The sequence below is a fragment of the Diplotaxodon limnothrissa genome, linkage group LG9, assembly GCF_057381915.1.
Source record: "Diplotaxodon limnothrissa isolate DT_005_m linkage group LG9, D_limnothrissa_male_GT1.1, whole genome shotgun sequence".
Classification (NCBI taxonomy): Eukaryota; Metazoa; Chordata; class Actinopteri; order Cichliformes; family Cichlidae; genus Diplotaxodon; species Diplotaxodon limnothrissa.
The window spans coordinates 13,876,615-13,899,256 of NC_140604.1; the positions used below are offsets into that span (position 1 = coordinate 13,876,615).

Consider the following 22,642-nt stretch of genomic DNA (forward strand, 5'->3'; position numbering starts at 1 on the left):
CATGGGTCAGATGTCAGGAGGCAGAGTTCAGGAGTCTGACAGCTGTGGGGAAGAAGCTGTTCCGGTTCCTGGTGGTCTTAGTCCGGAGGCTCCTGTAGCGCCTCCCAGAGGGAAGGAGGGTGAAGAATCCATGTGATGGGTGACTGGGGTCTTTGATGATTTTCCCAGCCCTTTTCAGACACTGCTTCCTATAAATGTCCTTTATGGCAGGAAGTGGTGCTCGGGCGATGCGCTGCGCAGTTTTCACAACACTCTGCAACGCCTTCCGGTCCGAGGCGGAGCAGTTCAGAGCAGTTCAGGTTGTCCAGATGAGATCCTCGGAGATGTGGACTCCAAGAAACTTGAAGCTGCTCACACGCTCCACAGCCGTCCCCTTAATGTAGATGGGTGGATGTGGGTCAGCATTCCTCCTGTAGTCCACGATGAGCTCCTTGGTCTTCTCGGTGTTAAGCAGCAGGTTGTTTGTGTCGCACCACTCAGCCAGACCATCCACCTCCTCCCTGTAGGCGGCCTCATCGTTGTCACTGATGAGGCCAATCACCGTGGTGTCATCCGCAAACTTAATGATGGTGTTAGAACCATCGGCAGGTCTGCAGTCGTGGGTGAAGAGGGAGTAGAGGAAAGGGCTCATTTGGTATAACGGAATAGCTTTAGTGTCTTGTTTTTAAAACTTGAGTATGAACTTATACAAAATGCAGCAAGATATTTATTTAAAAAACAGTTTTATTGATTACAAAAAATGCTGTATCGGATTCATATCGGTATTGGCAGATATCCATATCATATCGGAATCGGTATTGGACATTAAAAAGTGGCATCGTGCCATCTCTAATACTAATATCGATAAAATGCATTATCAGCTTTCTTGGCTTCCTGTACAGGCTAAAATATTCTATGGCTTGTAGTTATAAAGAAAGCAATTCTGTTAAACACGCCACTTTTATCTCTGCTCAGCTGCAGTATCCAGATGAAATACATAATGATATTACACGATTTTCAACAAACTGCAATTTAGTAAATCCTCGAGTTAAAAGTAACTTTTTGTAAAACTGTTATATTTAGAGCAACTTTCAGGTGGAATAAATTACCTTATAAAATTAGAGAATTAGCAACTATTCAAAACTTCAATGAACATTTAAAAGCCGATTTACAGAACTTTTAGTTGTTGTAAATATTGTAAGAGATGATTTGTTTTTGAAATTTGTGTAATGTGCCTCAATGTTATTGATATTGTTATTATTATTATTATTTTTTAGTATTGATTGCTTATATTTTAATTGTGAAACCTCACTGTGGATGTAAGAGCCAAATTATGTGAATATCTTGAATCCACTTTATTGTATAATATTTTATGTGATTGTATTTGATGGAAGACGAGCAACACCAGGGCCCTGTTTCACTCCGTGAAGCTAACCTGCCCCCCAGCAGGTTTACTTCAACTAACCCTGACCTTCTCCGCCTCTTTGTCGGAAACCTGACTGTAGGAAGTGTCAGACATGGCGTGCTCCTTCCTTGAAGAGCCAGTAGATGTTGAAGCCCAAATTCTCCGCAGAGCTCTCCGCTGGGAGAGAGTGATTAGAGCGCGTTTGGACATTTTATCATTTCCTGATGAGCTTCTGTGTGAACATTACCGTTTTTCAGCACAATCTATAATTTATTTGAATAACATCCTCAGGCCATATATTACGCATGTGACACATCGCGGACATTCTCTCAGTTCTGTACATATTATTTGTATTGCACTTCGGTTTTTTGCAAACGGGAGCTTTCTGTATAATATTGGTGACGCTGAGCACGTTTCCAAGTCTGTCGGGCAGTCAGGAATGTTACAGTTGCACTGAAATGTCTCCTGCACTCGTTTGTGGTGTTCCCCGGTCATAGACCCACAAGATTTATCAAAGAGGGATGCCACAAAATTGCAAGTATCAGGATGAACAAAACTTAATTCATGATGTGGTGATACTTGAACTACTACTTACATTTTACATTTATTTTCACGGTTCCCAGGCGTGATCGGCTGTATAGATGGCACTCACATTCCAATCATTGCTCCTTCAGTAAATGAAGGGGACTATGTGAACAGGAAGTCTTTCCACAGCATTAATGTACAGGTACATAGTTCCCTGTAGCATTTCAAACTAACAAATTATTTCATTATAGTAATGGATGCAAATTTATGTTCTCTGCACTGTGAAGATCATATGTGATGCTGCCAACATTATCACAAATGTGGAAGCCAACTGCTCAGCCTCTGTGAGTGGTGGTGGTGGAGGACCCCCACCTGTTTTCCGGGCCTCCACTTTTTTTTCTGTTGGCTATAACGGGTCACATTTGAGCATACAGAGTAAGCAAATATGTACTTGTAATGTGCTCAGATAATTTCAATAAGTGCTTACAGAGGGGAAATTAATGTAGCCTCTAACTGCAATTGATTTACATGGGACAAACAGACCAAGCACTATGGCTCATAATACAATTACACCTTACCTGTTTGGACTATATTTTTATATTTCATTTTTACTTGCTGCCAGGCACGTTTGGGGCCTGTTGGGTTGCACCTGCGCTCACATCACATCACAAAATAAAATGTATGAGATAAAAAATAAAATAAAAAATAATAAAATAATAAAATAACGTGTTGAATGGGTGGAAATCCCTATATCAATGTTTAAATTAACACTCACGCATTGACTCTGTTGGCTATGTTTTGCCATGCATGCTCCCTTTGTTTTGCAGCTGAGGCTGTGTTACTTTTTTTTGCATGTTATCGGCATATGCTGCCATCAGAATTTCGGCCTCAAGCGCTGTAAAATACATTGACCGCGCCTTCTTTCCCTCCGTCTCCATGGTGACTCGCTTAATCTGTGCTCCACTAATCAGGGCTTTATGTATCCTCGTGTGCGCGCTTAACTTGGGGTTAAAGCAACTCCGCGTTGATTGAACTAATTGTTATCAGCCTTTCTGAAACCGAATATTCCGAGTTGGACAGTTCGGGGTTACTCAACCCTGAGTATCGTTTTTCACACAGTTTTCGAAACCGGCTTCCTGAAATAGGGCCCTGTTGTGGAAGCTAATGGGGTTCCTTTTGAATAAACAAATAAACAAACATAGGATTTATTATCACTGAATAATTATGTATAAATCTATACAAATGATAGAAATATGTATTACAAACAACGTGTGTGTGTGTGTGTGTGTGTGTGTGTGTGTGTGTGTGTGTGTGTGTGTGTGTACAATCAGGAGGAATGGGCATGATTTTAGTGTTTGAACAGTCATGAATTATTTTTAACACCAAGTTGGATGTAATGTGTTAGAACTACCAGCAGGTGGGGATAAGAGACCTTTAAGGTGTTTGGTGCCACACTCCACCTTCAGGTTTAAAACTAGTGTTAATGGAGGGAGTTTGAAGGTTGAGTTTTTTTTCCACGACTGCATTTCACTCACTGCCTCTGTTTGTATCTCTGTCACTGCAGGACCAACATGGAGCGAGAAGTCAGCGCTCTCAGGAGGCCGACAAACCTCACAGAAGAAAGAGAGAGAAAAAACACACCTGTGACGAGTGTGGGATGGGTTTTACTTTGAAGGGTTCACTGAAACAGCATCAGGTCATCCACACTGGAGAGAGACTGTTCAGCTGTGACTTGTGTGGAAAGTCTTTTTCCTGGAAGCGTTCCCTAAAAACACACCAACTCATCCACAGTGGAGTTAAAGCATACAGCTGTGATCAGTGTGGCAGAGCTTTTACTCACAGTAGCAGCTTACAGAGCCATCTAGTTAGCCACTCTGGAATTAAGGCGTACAGCTGTGACATCTGTGGAAAAACTTTCAGCCAGAGAGGGTACCGAAATATACACCTACGCATTCACACCAGACATGATGTGTACTGCTGTGAACAGTGTGGCAAACAGTTTACAACAGACGCAAACTTACGAAAACACATGTTTATCCACACTGAGGGACGACCTTATAAATGTGACCTGTGTGAGAAGACTTTTAAATCTCCACGTTACCTGAGACAACACCAACAGATCCACACCAGAAAGAGACTCTACAAGTGCAGTTACTGTGAGGTATGTATTTATATTGTTATCTTGTCATTTTAGCCTGACTGTTTGGAACAACTCTGCTCATTAAACTGTGTTAGCATGTTAGCAATTCTACTGCATGGAAAAGCAGCTCTGAGTGATTATTCAGATTTTCATGTCAGTTATGATTTTAGTATTACTGTAGTATTATGGTGGTAGTATTGTAGTTATTGCAGCCCAGTAAACTGAGTGTGTTAACTGAAACAGTCAAATGTAATTGGACGTCTGCAGAGATGCTCTTTATTTCAGGCGACGTTCAGGATAAAAATGTTGAAGGACTGACTTACACTGTCTTTGTGTCTTTGTTTAGAAGCAGAGCGACACAGATGGATCCAGTTCTCAACCCTGTCATCACTGTGGTGGTGGGAAAGACTTTCATTGTGACCTCTGTGGAAAAACTTTCAGTTGGAAAGCTGACCTAAAAACACATCAACGTAGACACACTGGAGACAAACTGAAATACTGCAAAGAATGTGGGAGAAGCTTCACCACATCAGGTGACTTAAAAAAACATGAACTGATTCACAGTGGGGTTAAAAAGCACCTCTGTGATCAGTGTGGGTCATCCTTCACCACTGCATGTGAGCTTAAAACACACAAACGAGTCCACACAGGAGAGAAACCATACAAGTGCAGACACTGTGACAAAAGCTTCTCATATTCAGGTCATCGTAACAGGCACGAACGTACACACATGGAAGGAAACTACAGCTGTGACCAGTGTGACAAGAGCTTCAGGAATCTCAGTTCATACTCCGAACACAAACGATCCCACGTTACTAATAAACTGTTTCACTGTTACCAATGTGCCCAAACATTCACCTCATTGTCTGCTCTGTGCAAACATCAGCGTGATCACTCAGGGCTGAAATCACTCCCATCACAGGATCACAGTGAATCTGAAGAGACAGTTTTTTCTGAAACCACGTGAAAGAAAAACTATTTTTCTTGCTTTATGTAGTGTGGAAGTTTTTAATGTTTCTTTCATCTGTGATGTTCTTGAATGTGTTCACATGAAGATGGTACAAATAAACTGTCCTTTTAGTTTTAGCTCCTAATTTATTCATTATTTATGGATGTAGCACAGCAGCAGTTTCTTGATTAACACATGGAGGGCTCGGGATCTGATGGTAAATAATGTTTTGTGTCCTTGTACACATCATACAGCTCAGCTGTTCCACAGATGTCAGGTTTACACAGTGGGATGGTTTGTAAGAACGCAGCTCTCCTGTGGATAAATCCTTACTCTTAGCCTCAGGACCTCACACAGTCCCAGCAGGTTCGGTCAGAAGATTTATCTTTTTTTCATTTCTATATGATTCTTCTTGCATCTAAACAAAGATGATGATGAGTCATTTACAGTGTTGGGACCAGTTTTGGTCAAGTTACTTGAAAAAAGTAATCAGTAACTAATTACTGATTACATAATTATCTGAGGAACAATTGTCAATAAGCAGAGAAGTTATTAAAATTGTTTTACTGTGTCCAAGCTATAGACATCTCTGAAGCGACACTTTAGGAAACTCCTGCATAGCTGCACAGTCCACATTGCACAGTGACAGCACAAAGACCCACAAAGCTGGATTTAGATATTTAACATTCTTTCAGTAAAAATTAAATCCTGCATGAGTTCATGAATATCTGGCATTAATCAGATGAAAGCCTCTGCTGTAGCACCCTGTCATCCATTCATCCAAGAGATGTAACCAAGACACTGCCTCTATTAGATAATTATTAGATAATCATTTTTGAAAAATAATCTTTAACATCTGAGTAATTTCAGATTTTTAATGTCAGATTTTACACGGTCAGGTGTAGCCGAGGTTAACTCAGAAACTTAAACTTTAACTCAAAACGTATTTTAAATAAATTTCAAACAAGCCATCATGATAAAGGGAATGTGTGCAGTTTTGGTGCTCCGTAAGTTCTGTGCTGAACAGCATGGCTGACTCTTCGTATCTACTATTGCCTCCACAGTCTGAGCCATTATGACCAATTATGGAGTCCACCGCCAGCTCACGCTTTTTTGAGGTTATGTCAAAAGGTTTCTTGGAAAGAAACACGGACTATTTGTTTAGGCAGTCTGTGTCAATGGGCTCAGTCAGTAGTCACGTTGTCTTATTACAATGAACACATGCAGTGTAGTTTATTTTGAGTTAATCCAGCCTTCTGCCTGCAAGAAATCTTTAGTGCAGTATGTAATCTGCTTCTGAAAATGGCTCCCAGCAAGAAGAATTTCTTCTTTCAGCTCTAATCCGTGAAAAAAAGACAAAAAATACTTGGTTGGTCTGTTCATTGTCACCGCTCTGATGTCAGGTGTACATGATTGGAGGATTTGGGGTTGGGTTCTCTGCTCATTCATCACTGCAGATTTTAGTTAGATTTGTTTGTCCCTGGGAACTGTGGGAACCGTAAATTACATTTTGGATGTAAACAAAAAGAAGAGCGTGAAGGGGTGTGAAGAAAAACAGATTTTAAACTTTGTTTTTTTAACTGGACTCTGGTGCCATCCTGTGGCTGCTATGAAGCAAAAGTGAAGTAATGAAAATAAAAAATGTTCTCAGTTTTCCTTGTTTGCCAAACTTCTCTCTAAAAACCAAGTCTGTTCCCTGTGTTTTTATTACAGTCTCTACAGTGTGAGATAATAAAAGGAGGATGTTGAAGGCAGCACCGCACTATACACACTATACAATTTTTTCATAACAGATGAGTTTTGGTTTTGTTTGGCTTTTTTGGGAGGGGGTGTTTTTTTTTTTTTATTCCCACCTATGCTTCTATTTTCTATATTAAAAAACAACAGGAGTTATGCAGGTTTACTATGATCAAAACTTCAGACTCACAGTGAAACATCATGCTGTGTAACACTATACACCAGTGTAAAGTTCAGGAAAGTTTCTTCATGGTTCGGAGGCTGCTCGGCAGAGGATGATTTAAAGACGTGTGTGAAATGGGCTGTTATGATGGGTCAGAAAATGTGATGAGGGTTGCCTTTTTATAAAGAGTAGCTTTTCCTTTTTGCCAGCGGTCATGGCCGCTATAGAGCGTTTCCCTGAGCTTTAAAACTGCAAAGACGGTATGGCGCTGTCACGCTGATGGCCCGGGAGATACCGTTGGTGAGTCGAAAACTATTGCCTGGATGCCGAAACTCCCAGTAGCCAGGAGAATGCCAGGAGGGGTTTGTTCATATGAAATAGAAAAAAAATACAAAGCATTAAACCATGTTAAAAACACAACAGCCTTTATAAATGCAGTTTGGACCACTTGGCAGTGTTTTATTTGTAAAATATGTTTGGAATCATGTATGATTTTCCTTCCACGTCTCACGTGTACACCACTTTGTGTTGGTCTTTCACGTGGAATTCCAATAAAATTGATTCATGTTTGTGGCTGTAATGTGACAAAATGTGGGAAAGTTCAAGGGGGCCGAATACTTTTGCAAGCCACTGTAAAATAGAAAAAAATACAAAGCATTAAAAAATGTTAAAAACACAGCAGCCTTTATAAATGTAGTTTGGACCCGGAAGCAAGTTTCATCAGGTCATCACTTAAAGACTGGATATCCCACCTGCTGTGGAGTTTTAATGCAGTACAGTTGTTATTATTAAACCCCTGTCACATTCTGACCGTTAAAATGAATAACATTCATATATGAAATGAAATTGTTTCAAGTAAACTGTATATGGTGTTAAATAGGCCTAAACTACTGTACTTTAATGTCGGCAATAAGGGCGGTACTTCAAGAGCCATATATTTTATGAGGTGGTACTCATTGTGATATATAGAGGACAGCAGGAGCAGAACAGACACACAGCAACAACCAACAAAAACCCTGCAAGTGGACCTATTTTGGGGGGACTTGTGTATCATGTCAGCACTGTGCAATGCTCTATGTGACAAATATTAAAAAATAAATTTCATTAGTATAGATGAAATATTTTGTTCTCTATGAATGCCCAGCAGCCCTGAAACCCTCTGAACTCTAATGTTCACAATCCAATAAATCGATAGACTTTGAGGAGCATGAATTAGACTGGATAAGAATTTTTATGGAACTTCTTTTATCCTGGACCTGGAAGAACCCTTGGCCCCAAGCAAGCTCATGCCATCCCCCTGTACCCAGCTCCACTTGTTTGTGAAACAAAGCTGTGTCCCATTGGTTCTCCTGTTTGGTCTACCTTAGTAATTTGGACATCCTCAACAAAACGAACAGTAAGTATGGAAAATTCAAGTCCATGTCAAGTTCTTGTTAACAGGAAGAGAAAAAGTGTCTCATCAGTTTGATACCTGCTACGTGAAGGTGTTAGAGAAGATTTGCATCAATAAGATTTCTTTTTCTGGTCTATTGTGGTTACTTGTGAGTTTAGACTATTCAGACATCTATGAGGGCTGTGATAAGAGAAGGAGAAGGTTTTAGAGATGTTAAGTTTGCCTATACTTTCACAATTTAAAACACTCTAAACGCAGTTACTCCTGCTACAGAACCTGCTGCCTTCTGGTGGTGTCTAATAATCTTAGGCCCCTCCTCAATTCAGAGATGGTCTTTCCCTTTTCACGTAAATGGCCTCCTTGACTCCGCCCTCAAACCAGCATTCCTCCCTGTCCAGGATGTGTACATCCTCATCATTGAAAGAGTGTCCACTGGCCTGTAGGTGTGAATAGACTGCAGAGTCCTGGCCTGACGAGGTAGCTCTTCTGTGTTGTGCCATCCGCTTCGCCAGAGGTTGTTTGGTTTCCCCGATGTATAAATCCTGGCAATCCTCCTGGTACTTAACAGCGTACACTATGTTACTCTGTTTGTGTCGGGGGAGCCGATCCTTAGAGTGGACCAATTTTTGGTGCAGCGTGTTTTGGGGTTTAAAAGCCACAGAGACCCAGTGTTTAGAAAAAACGCGTCTCAACTGCTCCGATACTCCTGACACATATGGGATCACTACAGGTTTTCGCTTGGGCAGCGGTTGTCCTTCTCTCCTGGATTGACCGGAGCTTTCTTTAGGTGCCTTTCCCGCTTTGACAAAAGTCCAGCTGGGATAACCACATTCACTCAGGGCCTTCTTGATGTGCTGTTCATCTGCCTCCCTGGCCGCTGTGTCAGTGGGGATGGTGTTCGCTCTGTGTTGTAGCGTCCTGATGACACCCAGTTTGTGCTCCAGTGGATGATGAGTCAAACCTTGGATACTGATCCGTATGTGTAGGTTCCCGGTACACGTCAGCTTTTAGATGTACCGCTATTACTGATGGAAATCTCACAGTCTAAGAAGGCTAACCTGCCACTTTTCATGTCCTCCCTGCTGAATTTGATGTGTCTCCTTATCTTTCCTCATGTGGTGCATTTTCCATTGTCTTATGTAGTCTGGAAGATGAGTGGATGGTGGGGTGGGTGCAGTTTTCTCTGTGGTGGGGTTGGGTGGACTGTCCCGGGCTCTGTGGGGCCGGGAGGCGCTGCTGCACTGGGCCCCGGTCTGGATGGGCCTGGGCCCCCTTTCCCTGGCGGGTCGCGGAGTGTGGGAGTGCCTACTGGGGTCAGCGGCTACCCCCCCCGTCCCCTTCTGGCTGCCTCTGCCTCAATTTTATCCCACAACTTAGACATTCACATTATTCACACTCTCATTACACATACATATAGGATCTTGGGGGTGGGCACAATCACGGAGTCCAAATTACCATCAGGGTGTACACCTCACCCCTGGAGTCGTTGCCCACCTCTCAATTTTAAATACACTTAGACATTGAGGGCTAGCAGGAGGGACCATGCGCTTACCTGCTGCTCCTTGGCAGGTAGCTCCATGCCCTCCTGGGTTTTAAATGCACCTTAGAACACACATGCATCAACACTACAATGAGCAGGTGGAGGGAGGTTTGGAGTCTTCTCCCACCCCCATTCTCTGCGGCCTGCTGGAGCGGGAGGGCTAGGTGGAGTTGGCTGTCCGACTGCGGTCTGGAGTGTGGGGCCTCCCTGCTGCTGCGGAGTCGGGGTGGTCTGCCTCTCCCCACCGCAGGGAAAAGGGTAACGCCACCTGGGTCTGGGTGCAGTTCCCCCCTCCAGGGGCAAGGGTACCTAGACCCGGTTTGTAGAGTACGCTTGGGGAGTGTGATCGTGTGTACAGCGTCTCTTTATGTCTGTCTCCACGTTGGTTGAGTGTGGAGTAAGTGCATATGAGAGCATGAGGGGGGGAATGGATGTTTGTGTCTGTGTGTGCCTGTATGTCTGTGTCTATATGTCAGGCTGGGTATCAGACGCCACCTCTCTGGGGACACCTCAGGCCCTCCAAGGTTTGGAGGCCTATCTCCACCTACCACCACTTCCCCTGCCGGTGGCGGACTCCCTCAGGTGTCGGTGCGTTGGTGGTTCTTTGTGTCTGGGGGTGGGCGTCCAGGTACACACCGGCTCACTCCTTGGTGGCCGCTTATCGGGGCCTGGAGCCTGGGGCTCGCTCGGGCCCCTTCGGGGGTGGGGTGCCCCCGGCCTCTCGGCCTGGGGCTCGGTCACTCAGGCACAGCTGGCGGCCGGCGGAGCTCACGGGCGCGTCACTGCAACTCCCCCTGGCTTCTGCTCCGCGGCTGCTGAGTGAACCCTCATCTGGGACTCTCCTCAGCTCTTACTGGGACAGTGGCGCGGCTGCCCCTCTGTTGGTCTTCCATGGTTTCTTGTGTTCTGGGGGCCTCTGGATGTCTGGAGTTTTGATCTCCTCCATACCTGCTTCACACCCTGGAGGACGGGGCTGTGGCCCCCCCACACTCCCTAGCAGATCGTTACATGGAGAAACCTTTGGAATACAAGCGCGCTGATCCACACAGGTATGCACACGGGTGTTCACTGCTCGTAGACCCAAATTACACCTTTCTTGGCTACTACTTCGAAGCACATCTGTCCTGCGTGCTGCACAACAACATTGAATATTTAGTATTTACTGCTGTTTACACTTAGCTAGATTAATGCGATGGTGTTGTGTTTAGTATGTTGCTTTGTTTTTTGTTTTTTGTTTGTCTTTTTTTGCTTGTTTTCTATTCTTCTCTCAACAGGTGATCCAGGAGATTTTTATTTTTTTTCTCCCCCCCTTTCTCACTGTCCCTCTCCCCTTCTGTTTTTCCTTTCCTTCCTCTTTCTTTCTCCCTTTCCTATCTCTCACTCATGTCTGTCCCGTCTGTAACATCTGAAAATAAAATATAATAAATAATAAAAACAAAGATCGACCAAATGGACCAATACGGCAATGCCACGATGATCCATTTGGCAAAGTAAATCCATTGGGTATCCTTGTTGGTCTTCAGACAACAATTCTGATGGCTAAAGAACCAAATGGGACAGGCGGAAAAAAAAAAAAATGTATGTATGGTTGGAGGGTAAGATGGCGCCGCCCTTGTGTGCAATAGGTTGGCAGCCTTAACATGAAATTTCCCCTTGTGGGACTAATAAAGGTATATCAATCAATCAGTCAATCAATCAACTAGGGAAGCAGATGCAATTTCGGTTGCCAAAGCAATATGTAAGAATATCATCCCAGAACACGGGATTCCGGAGACTATTTATAGTGATGATGGTCCACACTTTATAAATGAAGTGATTGGATTAATGGCACAGCATCTAGGGATAACACTAAAACATCATTGTTCATATCAGCCACAAAGTGCAGGGTTGGTAGAGAGAACTAACGGCACAGTAAAGCTAAGACTTAGGAAGTCAATGGAAGAGACAGGCAGGACATGGTTAGACTGTATAGAACTAGTTAAGATGTACATTACTCCAACAGAGAACGGTCTGACTCTTTGAGATTATATATGGTAGAGCATTTAGAGTTCTAGAGATTGGATGTTGATAAGGCCATGGAGAGGAAGTGCTCCGTTCTTACTGCAGGTTTTCATAGAAAGTATAGAGAATAACACCCTCCCTCCTACTCTTACTCAGGGTCTCATAACACTAATTCCAAAGCCAAACAAAGACTTACTTCTTATTGATAATTGGAGACCCATCTGTCTGCCCAATAATGACTATGAGATTATGGCTTTAGTACTTGCTAACAGAATAACATCTGTTCGGGTAACAAAAAAAAAAAATTAACTGCAACCTTCCGTGTGGTCAACAACAGACACACATTATGTCCCTATCGTGGACCACGGCCAATCAGAGATAGTCAGGGGCGGGACCTCTCTGATTGGCCGTGGTCCAGTTGAAAGTACAGGTGGAAGAGAGAGGTGAGTAGCTTGAATAAAGCAATATCCATCCATCCATCCATTCGCTTCTGTTTCTCCTTTTCAGGGTCGCGGGGGGCACTGGAGCCTATCCCAACTGTCATAGGGCGAGAGGTGGGGTACACCCTGGACAGGTCGCCAGTCTGTCGCAGGGCCAACACGCAGGGACAGACAATCATTCGCGCTCACATTCACACCTAATGGCAATTTGGATTTTTCCAATTACAGTTTTTTTTTATTGGTTTGGCGCAGTTTTCACAAGCAATTGGTACATTTTCAAAACTCTTAGTACTTATATCACAACAGATCATCAAAAGTGCACGTTTTTCAAACATTTCAGCATATTTCCAATTGTGTCAGTACAATACACATAATGACAAAATATCCTTTTCACTACACAAAATAAGTGTTTCATCTAAATAAATGTTTTGTTCACAGTTACTGCCTTTCATAATGTTATCACTATCAAATTTTTGATTTGCACCTCTTATTATTCAGTTTAATACATTTGTCTATCATTTAATTCAACTGATCTTAATGTTTAATCAATGAATCCTTCATTATGTCCATGGATTTTCAACTTGACTGATTGTTGTCTGGTCATTTGTAAGTTACACATTGCTGCAAGAGCTTTCAATCTAGAAATACTAATTGCTAATTGTTTCCCCCTGATGATCACAATTAGTTACCATATAAGTAGAACTGTGTTTGAGACTTTGCACTGTTCAAATATGGAGCAGGATAGACTCGTAGGGAGAGGAAACCTTAATTGAAGAGGTGGTGGTGGTGGTGCTCCTCAACAGAGAGGTGGTCTTCAGAGAAATGTAGGCAGAAGACAACGCACCATCATCTCTAATGAAGTCCGGGCCATCATTGTTGACCATGTGGTTAACAGAGGCTTTACCATGGCTGAGGCTGCCAGGTTGGTACAGCCTAATTTACAAAGGTCAACTGTCAGCTCTATCATCAGAACTTTTCGCCAAGAAAACTGGTATGTTTGCTATAGCAACTTCACTTCTAAAATATAGTACTCTATTGTATAGATGAACAACATGTAATTGTCAGTTTACAGTAATGTAATTTGTAATACTTCAATATTCACAGTATATGATTGTCCTCAGAATTAACAGGAGACAACCTGGTGGTGGTCGCCCACGTGTTTTGACTGACCAGCAGGAGTTGGCTGTGGTGGAAATGGTCAGGGCAAGGAATGACATACGGCTGTCGGAAATCAAACAGGCTATTGAGAACAACAATGACACCTTTGCCAATGTGCCATCAATTAGCCTTCCAACGATTGCCCGGCTTTTGAAGAAGCACCAGGTTTCCATGAAACAAATTTACTTGGTTCCTTTTGAGAGGAACTATGTCCGGGTGAAACAACTGCGTTCAGAATATATTCAGGTACAACACTAAACTGGCATGCAATTACTGTAACAGTACTGACAACTATTAGTTGTAAAAAAAAAAAAACTAACTAAATTATCATTTTAGAGGGTGATGGAGCTGGACGCTGCTGTGAATCATCACAAGTATATTTTTGTTGATGAGGCCGGTTTCAATCTGGCAAAAACTAGACGCAGAGGACGTAACCTTATTGGACAAAGGGCTACCATCCAAGTCCCTGGACAACCTGGAGGAAACATCTCAATGGGTCCAGCTATATCTGAAGATGGTGTGGTAGGCTGTAGACCAGTTCTAGGGTCATACAACACTGAACACCTGATAGTTTTTTTTTTTTTAATGAACTGGAGCAGGCCTGTCAGGGAGAAGACATTGTCTATGTTGTTGTGTGGGACAATGTCAGCTTCCACCATGCACAGCTGGTTCAGGAATGGTTTCAAACACATCCTCGCTTCATGACACTCTATCTTCCACCATATTCCCCTTTCCTCAACCCAATTGAGGAATTCTTCTCTACATGGAGGTGGAAGGTGTATGATCGCCATCCCCATGAGCATGTCTCCCTTCTTCAAGCCATGTGTGAAGCTTGTGGTGATATAACTGCTGGGCAAAGTCAAGCCTGGATTCGTCATGCCAGGAAATTTTTCCCACGGTGCCTGAACAACGAAGACATCCACTGTGATGTTGATGAAAATTTATGGCCCAATGTTAATGACCGGCTTGATTAATTGTGTAAAAGTGATAAAAATAAAATAAAAAATATATTGTGCTTATGTAAGTGACTTGTTGTTTTTTCTCCCTTTTTCGTGTGTGTGTATGTGTATGTTTTTTTTTTTTGTTTTTTTTGGTTATGCCTGAACATAAGTGTAATATTTGCTGTGTAAAGTTTTACAGTTCAGTTACACTCATTCATCACCAAGGACAATTTGAAACGCTTACCTTGTATTATTTGCTCCTGAATGAAATGATTGGTAAAAGTACTACGTTGAAAAAAGATCTTACTGTTTTGTTTGGGTGAGTAAAGCAAATGTTCTCAGAATATATCACAATGACCATATGTTCTGCAACAATGATTAAGTGGAATGAAAATATGTGCAAATACAATGAACTCATGACATCAGATTTGAAAGAATGACTAGTGGTGTTACAAATGTGATCAAATGTGAGTTTTGTACTGAGAGATTTGAAAATGCACACTTTAGTTGTGAAAATAGTACCAAACCAATTTAAAAAAACTGTAACCTATCCCCACAAGCTGCATGTCTTTGGACGGTGGGAGGAAGCCGGAGTACCCAGAAGGAACCCACATAAACACGGGGAGAACATGCAAACTCCACACAGAAAGACCCCGGTGATGTTGGAATTGAACTCAGGACCTTCTTGCTGTGCAGCAACAGTGCTAACCACCGTGCTGCCTAAAGCGATATCGATTCATTACATCCTGAATTGACTTTTAAATATAACTGTGTTTTGCCAGAAATGGCATATTCTCAGATTAAAGCTCACAAAACTATTTCAACAACCAACAAACAGTAAATGAGAGCAGGTACACGGATTCCACACAAAGACATAAACACAGAGCGGACGCATCAGAATCAGCTTTGTCTTTCTCCGCTTTCTCACCCGACGGCCCGCAGACCGAAACGCTGTCAGAGATCAGCGATTCTGATGCGTCGGGTCCGCTCTGTATTTACATCTTTTTGCACTGATTCTGAGCTGCAGGTTTGGTCTCTCTCCAACGAAAATTCACTGATCCAGCAGCAAAAGAAGCAGCAAACTGCGCTTCACATTGATCAATGTCGTCATGCGTTTTGCTGTTTTGCCTCCACGACTATTAAAATCACACTTCATGCACAGCTAGCTCTCTCTCTCTCTCTCTCTCTCTGTACTTCAAGAACAGCTTTCCGTGTCAAATCTCTGTTTTCTGCATTATTCATTCGCTTATTACCCACCAGTCTACTGTTGTTCACAGCGCTGTCTTTTTCTTTTCTTTTTCTTTTTTCACTTAAACGACCTCGGACAAGAAAGCCTATTTTTTCTGTTGTTCAATAGTGAAGAAATTTAAACTTTATATGCAGAGCATTGCAGAATATTTTTAAGGTTATCTGCTATAAAAAGTCAGGCCAGAAAAATCTCCTTCATGTTTTTCTGTGTTTTATTCTCAGTTACTTTCACACAAAGGCATCTGCTGTGATGTTCACAATTCTGATGAAGATTCTGATTTTTTGCTTCTTTTTTCATAAATGACTCATCATCATCTTTGTTCAGATGCAAGAAGAATCATATAGAAATGAAAAAGGTATAAATCTTCTGACCGAACCTGCTGGGACTGTGTGAGGTCCTGAGGCTAAGAGTAAGGATTTATCCACAGGAGAGCTGCGTTCTTACAAACCATCCCACTGTGTAAACCTGACATCTGTGGAACAGCTGAGCTGTATGATGTGTACAAGGACACAAAACATTATTTACCATCAGATCCCGAGCCCTCCATGTGTTAATCAAGAAACTGCTGCTGTGCTACATCCATAAATAATGAATAAATTAGGAGCTAAAGCTAAAAGGACAGTTTATTTGTACCATCTTCATGTGAACACATTCAAGAACATCACAAATGAAGAAACATTAAAAACTTCCACACTACATGAAGCAAGAAAAATAGTTTTTCTTTCAGGTGATTTCAGAAAAAACAGAAACATCAAACACCTCCAAGACTCTCTTTGAAAGAACTAAAAACCTTTATTCTCATGGTCCAATCATGAGTGAACTCCCCGATGAAGCCTTGTGTGCTAAAACATGTCAGAGTTTAAAGGTTAAACATGAGTTTCCAAAACGTTTTGCTGGAGAACAATGAACTATTTGACTGAGTTTCAATTATTTACAGACGAGCAAAACCAGGACAGAGAAAAAAGGACAAAACTGACTCAGTAAAACGACAGAAAATAAGATCCCATGTAAATCTGTATTATGTAGAAGTTCAGCCCAGCAACCAGTTCAGTTCAACACAAGTTTAAATGATTCTATCTGAACTCTGTGGAGCCTGATCTCAAGCTTTTTGAGTCTGACACTGAAACCAGAGGATCTTTCTGTCTCTTCAGATTCACTGTGATCCAGTGATGGGAGTGATTTCAGCCCTGAGTGATCACGCTGATGTTTGCACAGAGCAGACAATGAGGTGAATGTTTGGGCACATTGGTAACAGTGAAACAGTTTATTAGTAACGTGGGATCGTTTGTGTTTGGAGTATGAACTGAGATTCCTGAAGCTCTTGTCACACTGGTCACAGCTGTAGTTTCCTTTCACGTGTGTACGTTCATGAGAGTTACGACCATATGAACGTGAGAAGCTTTTGTCACAGTGTCTGCACTTGTATGGTTTCTCTCCTGTGTGGACTCGTTTGTGTGTTTTAAGCTCCCATGCAGTGATGAAGGATGACCCACACTGATCACAGAGGTGTTTTTTAACCCCACTGTGAATCAGTTCATGCTTTTTTAAGTTACGTGATGTGGTGAAGCTTCTCCCACATTCTTTGCAGTATTGCAGTTTGTCTCCAGTGTGTCTACGTTGATGTGTTTTTAGGGCGTCTCGTCGACTGAAAGTTTTTCCACAAAGGTCACAATGAAAGTCTTTCCCACCACCACGGTGATGACAGGGTTGAGAACTGGATCCATCTGTGTCGCTCTGCTTCTAAACAAAGACACAAAGACAGTGTAAGTCAGTCCTTCAACACTTTTATCCTGAACGTCGCCTGAAATAAAGAGCATCTCTGCAGACGTCCAATTACATTTGACTGTTTCAGTTAACACACTCAGTTTACTGGGCTGCAATAACTACAATACTACCACCATAATACTACAGTAATACTAAAATCATAACTGACATGAAAATCTGAATAATCACTCAGAGCTGCTTTTCCATGCAGTAGAATTGCTAACATGCTAACACAGTTTAATGAGCAGAGTTGTTCCAAACAGTCAGGCTAAAATGACAAGATAACAATACAAATACATACCTCACAGTAACTGCACTTGTAGAGTCTCTTTCTGGTGTGGATCTGTTGGTGTCCTCTCAGGTAATGTGGAGATTTAAAAGTCTTCTCACACAGGTCACATTTATAAGGTCGTCCCTCAGTGTGGGTAAACATGTGTTGTTGTAACTGTGTGTCTGTAGCAAAGTATTTGCCACACTGTTCACAGCAGTACACATCATGTCTGGTGTGAATGCGTAGATGTATATTTCGGTACCCTCTCTGGCTGAAAGTTTTTCCACAAATGTCACAGCTGTATGCCTTAATTCCAGAGTGGGTAACTAGATGACTCTGTAAGCTACCACTGTGAGTAAAAGCTCTGCCACACTGATCACAGCTGTACGCTTTAACTCCACTGTGGATGAGTTGGTGTGATTTTAGGTGACCCTTCATGGAAAAAGACTTTCCACACAAGTCACAGCTGAACGGTCTCTCTCCAGTGTGGATGACCTGATGCTGTTTCAGTGAACCCTTCAAAGCAAAACCCCTCCCACACTCGTCACAGGTGTGTTTTTTCTCTCTCTTTCTTGGTTGAGGTTTGTCGGCCTCCTGAGAGCGCTGACTTCTCGCTCCATGTTGGTCCTGCAGTGACAGAGATACAAACAGAGGCAGTGAGTGAAATGCAGTCGTGGAACAAACTCAACCTTCAAACTCCCTCCATTAACACTAGTTTTAAACCTGAAGGTGGAGTGTGGCACCAAACACCTTAAAGGTCTCTTATCCCCACCTGCTGGTAGTTCTGCAAAGAGTGAACTACCACTGGCAAAATTTAGCAGTCTTCGCAAACTTCAAAAAGCAAATGGCCTAGATCTTGGTTCCACTTGCCTCTTACCCGTGACTTCAATTTCAAATTCAGGATCTGACACAGACTGATTCATGTCCTACACAGTTCTTACAAGTTCATAGAAATTTCTGTTCAATTAGAACCAAGCATTTGAGTTGATGGTTGTAATTTTTATACAATGTTGTAATTTGTGTTTCAACAATTTTTTGATTAATGTTTTGTTTCCGTTACAATATTATACTTTAATGTATAGTATTGTAACGGAAACTAAACAGGAAACAAAACATCAATCAAAAAATTGCTCTTTTTTATTTGGCCTACTTAAATTTATTTTGGGCTACCAAAAACTGAAGAGTCTCTGCCCAAAGGGCTACCAGGGATTTTGAAATTTTGCGAGCCCTGGACCCATTTCTGTAATATACTTACATATCTATATTATTGCTAATATATATTGTAATATATCTATATCATGGCTAAAGCACTTCTGGATGGATGCAAACTGCATTTCATTGCCCTGTACCTGTGACATGTGCAATAACAATAAAGTTTAATTCTATTCTATTCTATTCTATTCAAATATTTTATAGTTCAGCAACACTCATCAATCTAATAAACTTAAACCTGCACCATCCTTCCTATTCTGGGATTTTAAAGAGTACTTATCAGAAATATTAAACAACCTAACTAATAGAGTTGCCAACTCCCAGCAAAAATCTCCCAGAACCACCCCCGCCCTCCACCTCATGATGCTTAATCGACATAATCAACTTTAATTTAATGCACGTGTAAATCAAATGCACAGAAATAATCAATTATGTTTCTACAATAATTAAATAGATTCACCATCTTTCTTCAACAGAATTGCACAATGCACAGATGGTACCTTCCCAAAGGAAAAAGGGCTATAGCTTACCAGTAGTGATGGGATTTCTGGCTCTTTTTAGAGAACTGGCTCTTTCGGCTCGGCTCACTAAAAAGAGCCAGCTCTTTCAGCTCCGAACCGGATAATTAATTATTAACAATAATATAAAATTATGCAGAAAAGGAACTACTAATGTAAAAAAAAAAGTGGTTTTATTTATATATGTTTATATATAAATATATACGGTTGCCCCTAGAGACAAAGCATGTACAAACTCCAAAACACATTTCTAGTGTTAACTGAACTCCCAAAACAGAGCTACCTAGATCACTTAAATGACACAATTGAAAGCATATGTGTATTGTTTGTGTATTTATACACAAGCACTCATATATGGTAAATGGCCTGCATTTGTATAGCGCTTTACTCAGTCCCTAAGGACCCCAAAGCGCTTTACACTACATTCAGTCATTCACCCATTCACACACACATTCACACACTGGCAATGGCAAGCTACGTTGTAGCCACAGCTGCCCTGGGGCGCACTGACAAATAATTAAAAACAAAAAAGTTCATTTACCTGTTACCTGTCGCTGGCTTGTGTAGCCACTAGGTAACAAAAGCTCAACACTGTGCCTAGCATCCTGGAGCACTTCTGTTGTGTTTTGTACGTGCTTCTGAGTTTGTACGTGCTATGGAGTTTTTACGTGTTTTGGAGTTTGTACGCGCTTCAGGGTTTGTACGTGTTTTGAAGTTTGTGTGTGCTTTGTCTCTAGGGGTCATGGTAAATATACTTTTATTTATTCACTCCACATAAAATGTAATAAATAAATCATATAATACAAAAACCAACTATTCACAGTTCAACTTTTAACTATTTAAATTTTCAGGTTTTTCCTTTTAAATTTTTTTAAAGTGAAACAACACAAAACACTGCAAACCACAACACAATTAAATATACATTAAAATATGAAAACAGAAAGAACATGCATATTCTCTGTCATATGGGCCTGCATGAATAAACTTTCTGAATCCTTTACCATCTGCAACTGAAAATAGTTGTGGATGATCACTATACCTTTCTAATGTGATGTTGTTGTCCCTGGCTCTCTCTCTCCCTCCCACTCTGTTCCTGTGCTATTGCCAGTGTGACTACCGCTCCTCCCCCCTCTGCCCAGTGCAAAGCACAAGGCTCACGTGCGGAGTGAAGCGTAAAAAAGTGCGAGAGAGGGTGAGAGAAAGAAAAAAAAAAAACCACGGCTCGCGTCGTTCACGTCAAAGATCCGGCTCTAAGAGCCATTTCGTTCGCGACCGACCCATCACTACTTACCAGGGTGTAAATTAGACTTAATAATTACTATATACAGTAATGGATTTCTATACAATTAATCAGATGACCACTTTGGTTGTAAGATTCAGATAATTATTTATTAAAAGTTAGTCCTTTAAATGAAATAACAAAGAAAAGTATTTTTTGTGCCTCCCTTTTCTTGTTAATGCCCTACCTGCCCCCTGGCAAAGCTTTGCAAGAGTTACCAGCTGTCAACTACTTAGAAAACATGAGAGAAGAAGAGGCAGCTGCAGCTTAAGGACACAGACTAACTCCAGAGTCTTTTTTTCCCCCATTCTAGCTGAAGTACGGGACAAATCGCTTCCTTTTCACCTCAGTATGGAAGAGATTAAGATTAAAAATGCAGCGGCTTGGAAGCATGTAGTGAGGCTCCAAATGCTCCACCAGTTCGCCGACAGGTCTCGCAGACAACAGCCGCTCTATCGAGTGACACATACTTCTCTGATAAGCAAAGCTGGGTTACGCGAAGTAGCGCGTTTTGTGAGGCGAGGATCGGTCTGTTTTTAATTAGTATAGTATGAACATCTAATCTAGACGCCTTATTCTGGACTAACTGAAGTCTGTTAATATCTGTCTTAACAAACTTCAGACTTCAGTTAGTCTGAAGTTTGAAGTAAACAAAGTGCGTTTCTGAGATACCGACGAGGCCTCCCTTGCAAGTAAATTGATCGATTGCTGTTGCCTTGTTTTTCTTTCATGGGAATAAGTCCTGGAGACAGCGGGGTCTGAGTTTAGACCCAACAGGTTCAGTGAAGAAAAATGTCTGATTGTAACCTGAGGGTTTTTTTTACAATAAGAAAAAGGCACCAAACATCAAACTAATTTAAACCTAAACAGTAACACATGAACGTAGAGCAGGGCGATATGACCAAAAATATTAACAGTGCAAATGCAAATTCCTCGGAGCAAATGTCGGCCAATTTCCACTGGAAATGCCTTTTGGTTAAACTGTCAGCAAGGAATTTGTATTTGCACTGTTAAATTTTTATATAACTTTAATACACATAAAAAACAGCTGTTTGTTTAAATGAAAATACATTGATGGGTTTTTTTTAATAAAGTTGTGGAGTTGTAAAGTATTTTGTCTTCAATTATATCGTCAGTTATATTGTTATCGCACATTTTCAAATGTATATCGTGATAAATATTTTTGGTCATATCGCCCTGCTCTGTCTGTCACCTTCTGTGTTGAGCTCATTGTTTCCTCTGTAGTGGCTGAGCTGAGTCCAAGTAGCTGAAAATGTTCCTCTGCTGCTCCGTCAGACTCTTCTCCTCCTGCTGATCAGCTGGGACACAAAGCAGATCTTTGTTAGGCTCCACACTGCACTGAAGAGTCAAAGTGTCTCATATGTTCATCTCACAAGTAAAAGAACACATTTTTGCTTCCCGAGGTGGGCAACTTATTGGAAACAAACACAAAAGGTTTGAGCACCGATACAAAATTTAGCAGTATAGCAGGAGAGACTGAGGCCTGTTATTAGAATCAAATGCCCAGTGGGCCGACACACCAATACACACACACACACACAATATATATATATATATATATATATATATATATATATATATATATATATATATATATATATATATATATATATAGATAGATAGATAGATAGATAGATAGATAGATAGATAGATAGATAGATAGATAGATCCCCTTTGAATGTTGGCAAGTATGTGTATGTGGTGTTAAATAGGCCTATACTACTGTGCTGTGATGTCGCTCGTAAGGGTGAAACTCGTTGTGAAACGCTTGAGAACCCCTGCTACAGAACAATGGAGATTTCCGTTATATGGTAACACCTGCAACTCACGTGACGCCCAGAATTGTACAATACCGATGCTCGAGAGCGCGCGTGTGATGCAAGTATGTGTAGAGTGTTGAGCGCGTGATCAGTGGTGAGAAAAACAACTCATGAAACTTGACCTTTCTATACTCGTG

At 41.5% G+C, this 22,642-nt stretch overlaps 2 protein-coding genes across 2 annotated transcripts in view; one reads left to right on the forward strand and one right to left on the reverse strand.

The window, feature by feature from the left end:
- The first annotated feature begins 227 nt into the window (after positions 1-227).
- On the forward strand, positions 228-14,178 carry LOC146625312 (uncharacterized). The gene is made up of 6 exons (XM_085362158.1): positions 228-325; positions 3,410-4,070; positions 4,396-4,805; positions 13,394-13,676; positions 13,767-13,952; positions 14,080-14,178. Exons 1-6 carry the CDS (start codon positions 228-230, stop codon positions 14,176-14,178), a joined length of 1,737 nt encoding a protein of 578 aa, XP_085218284.1.
- A 2,251-nt stretch (positions 14,179-16,429) lies between these two features.
- Positions 16,430-22,642, reverse strand: part of LOC146625313 (uncharacterized) — a 66,224-nt gene continuing 60,011 nt past the window's right edge. The window contains exons 5-6 of the mRNA XM_085362771.1: positions 17,686-18,198; positions 16,430-17,360 (exon numbers count right to left, since the gene is read on the reverse strand). Coding sequence (XP_085218897.1) covers positions 16,668-17,360; positions 17,686-18,198 — 1,206 coding nt within the window. The 3' untranslated portion in view covers positions 16,430-16,667. The remainder of the gene's footprint in view (positions 17,361-17,685; positions 18,199-22,642) is intronic.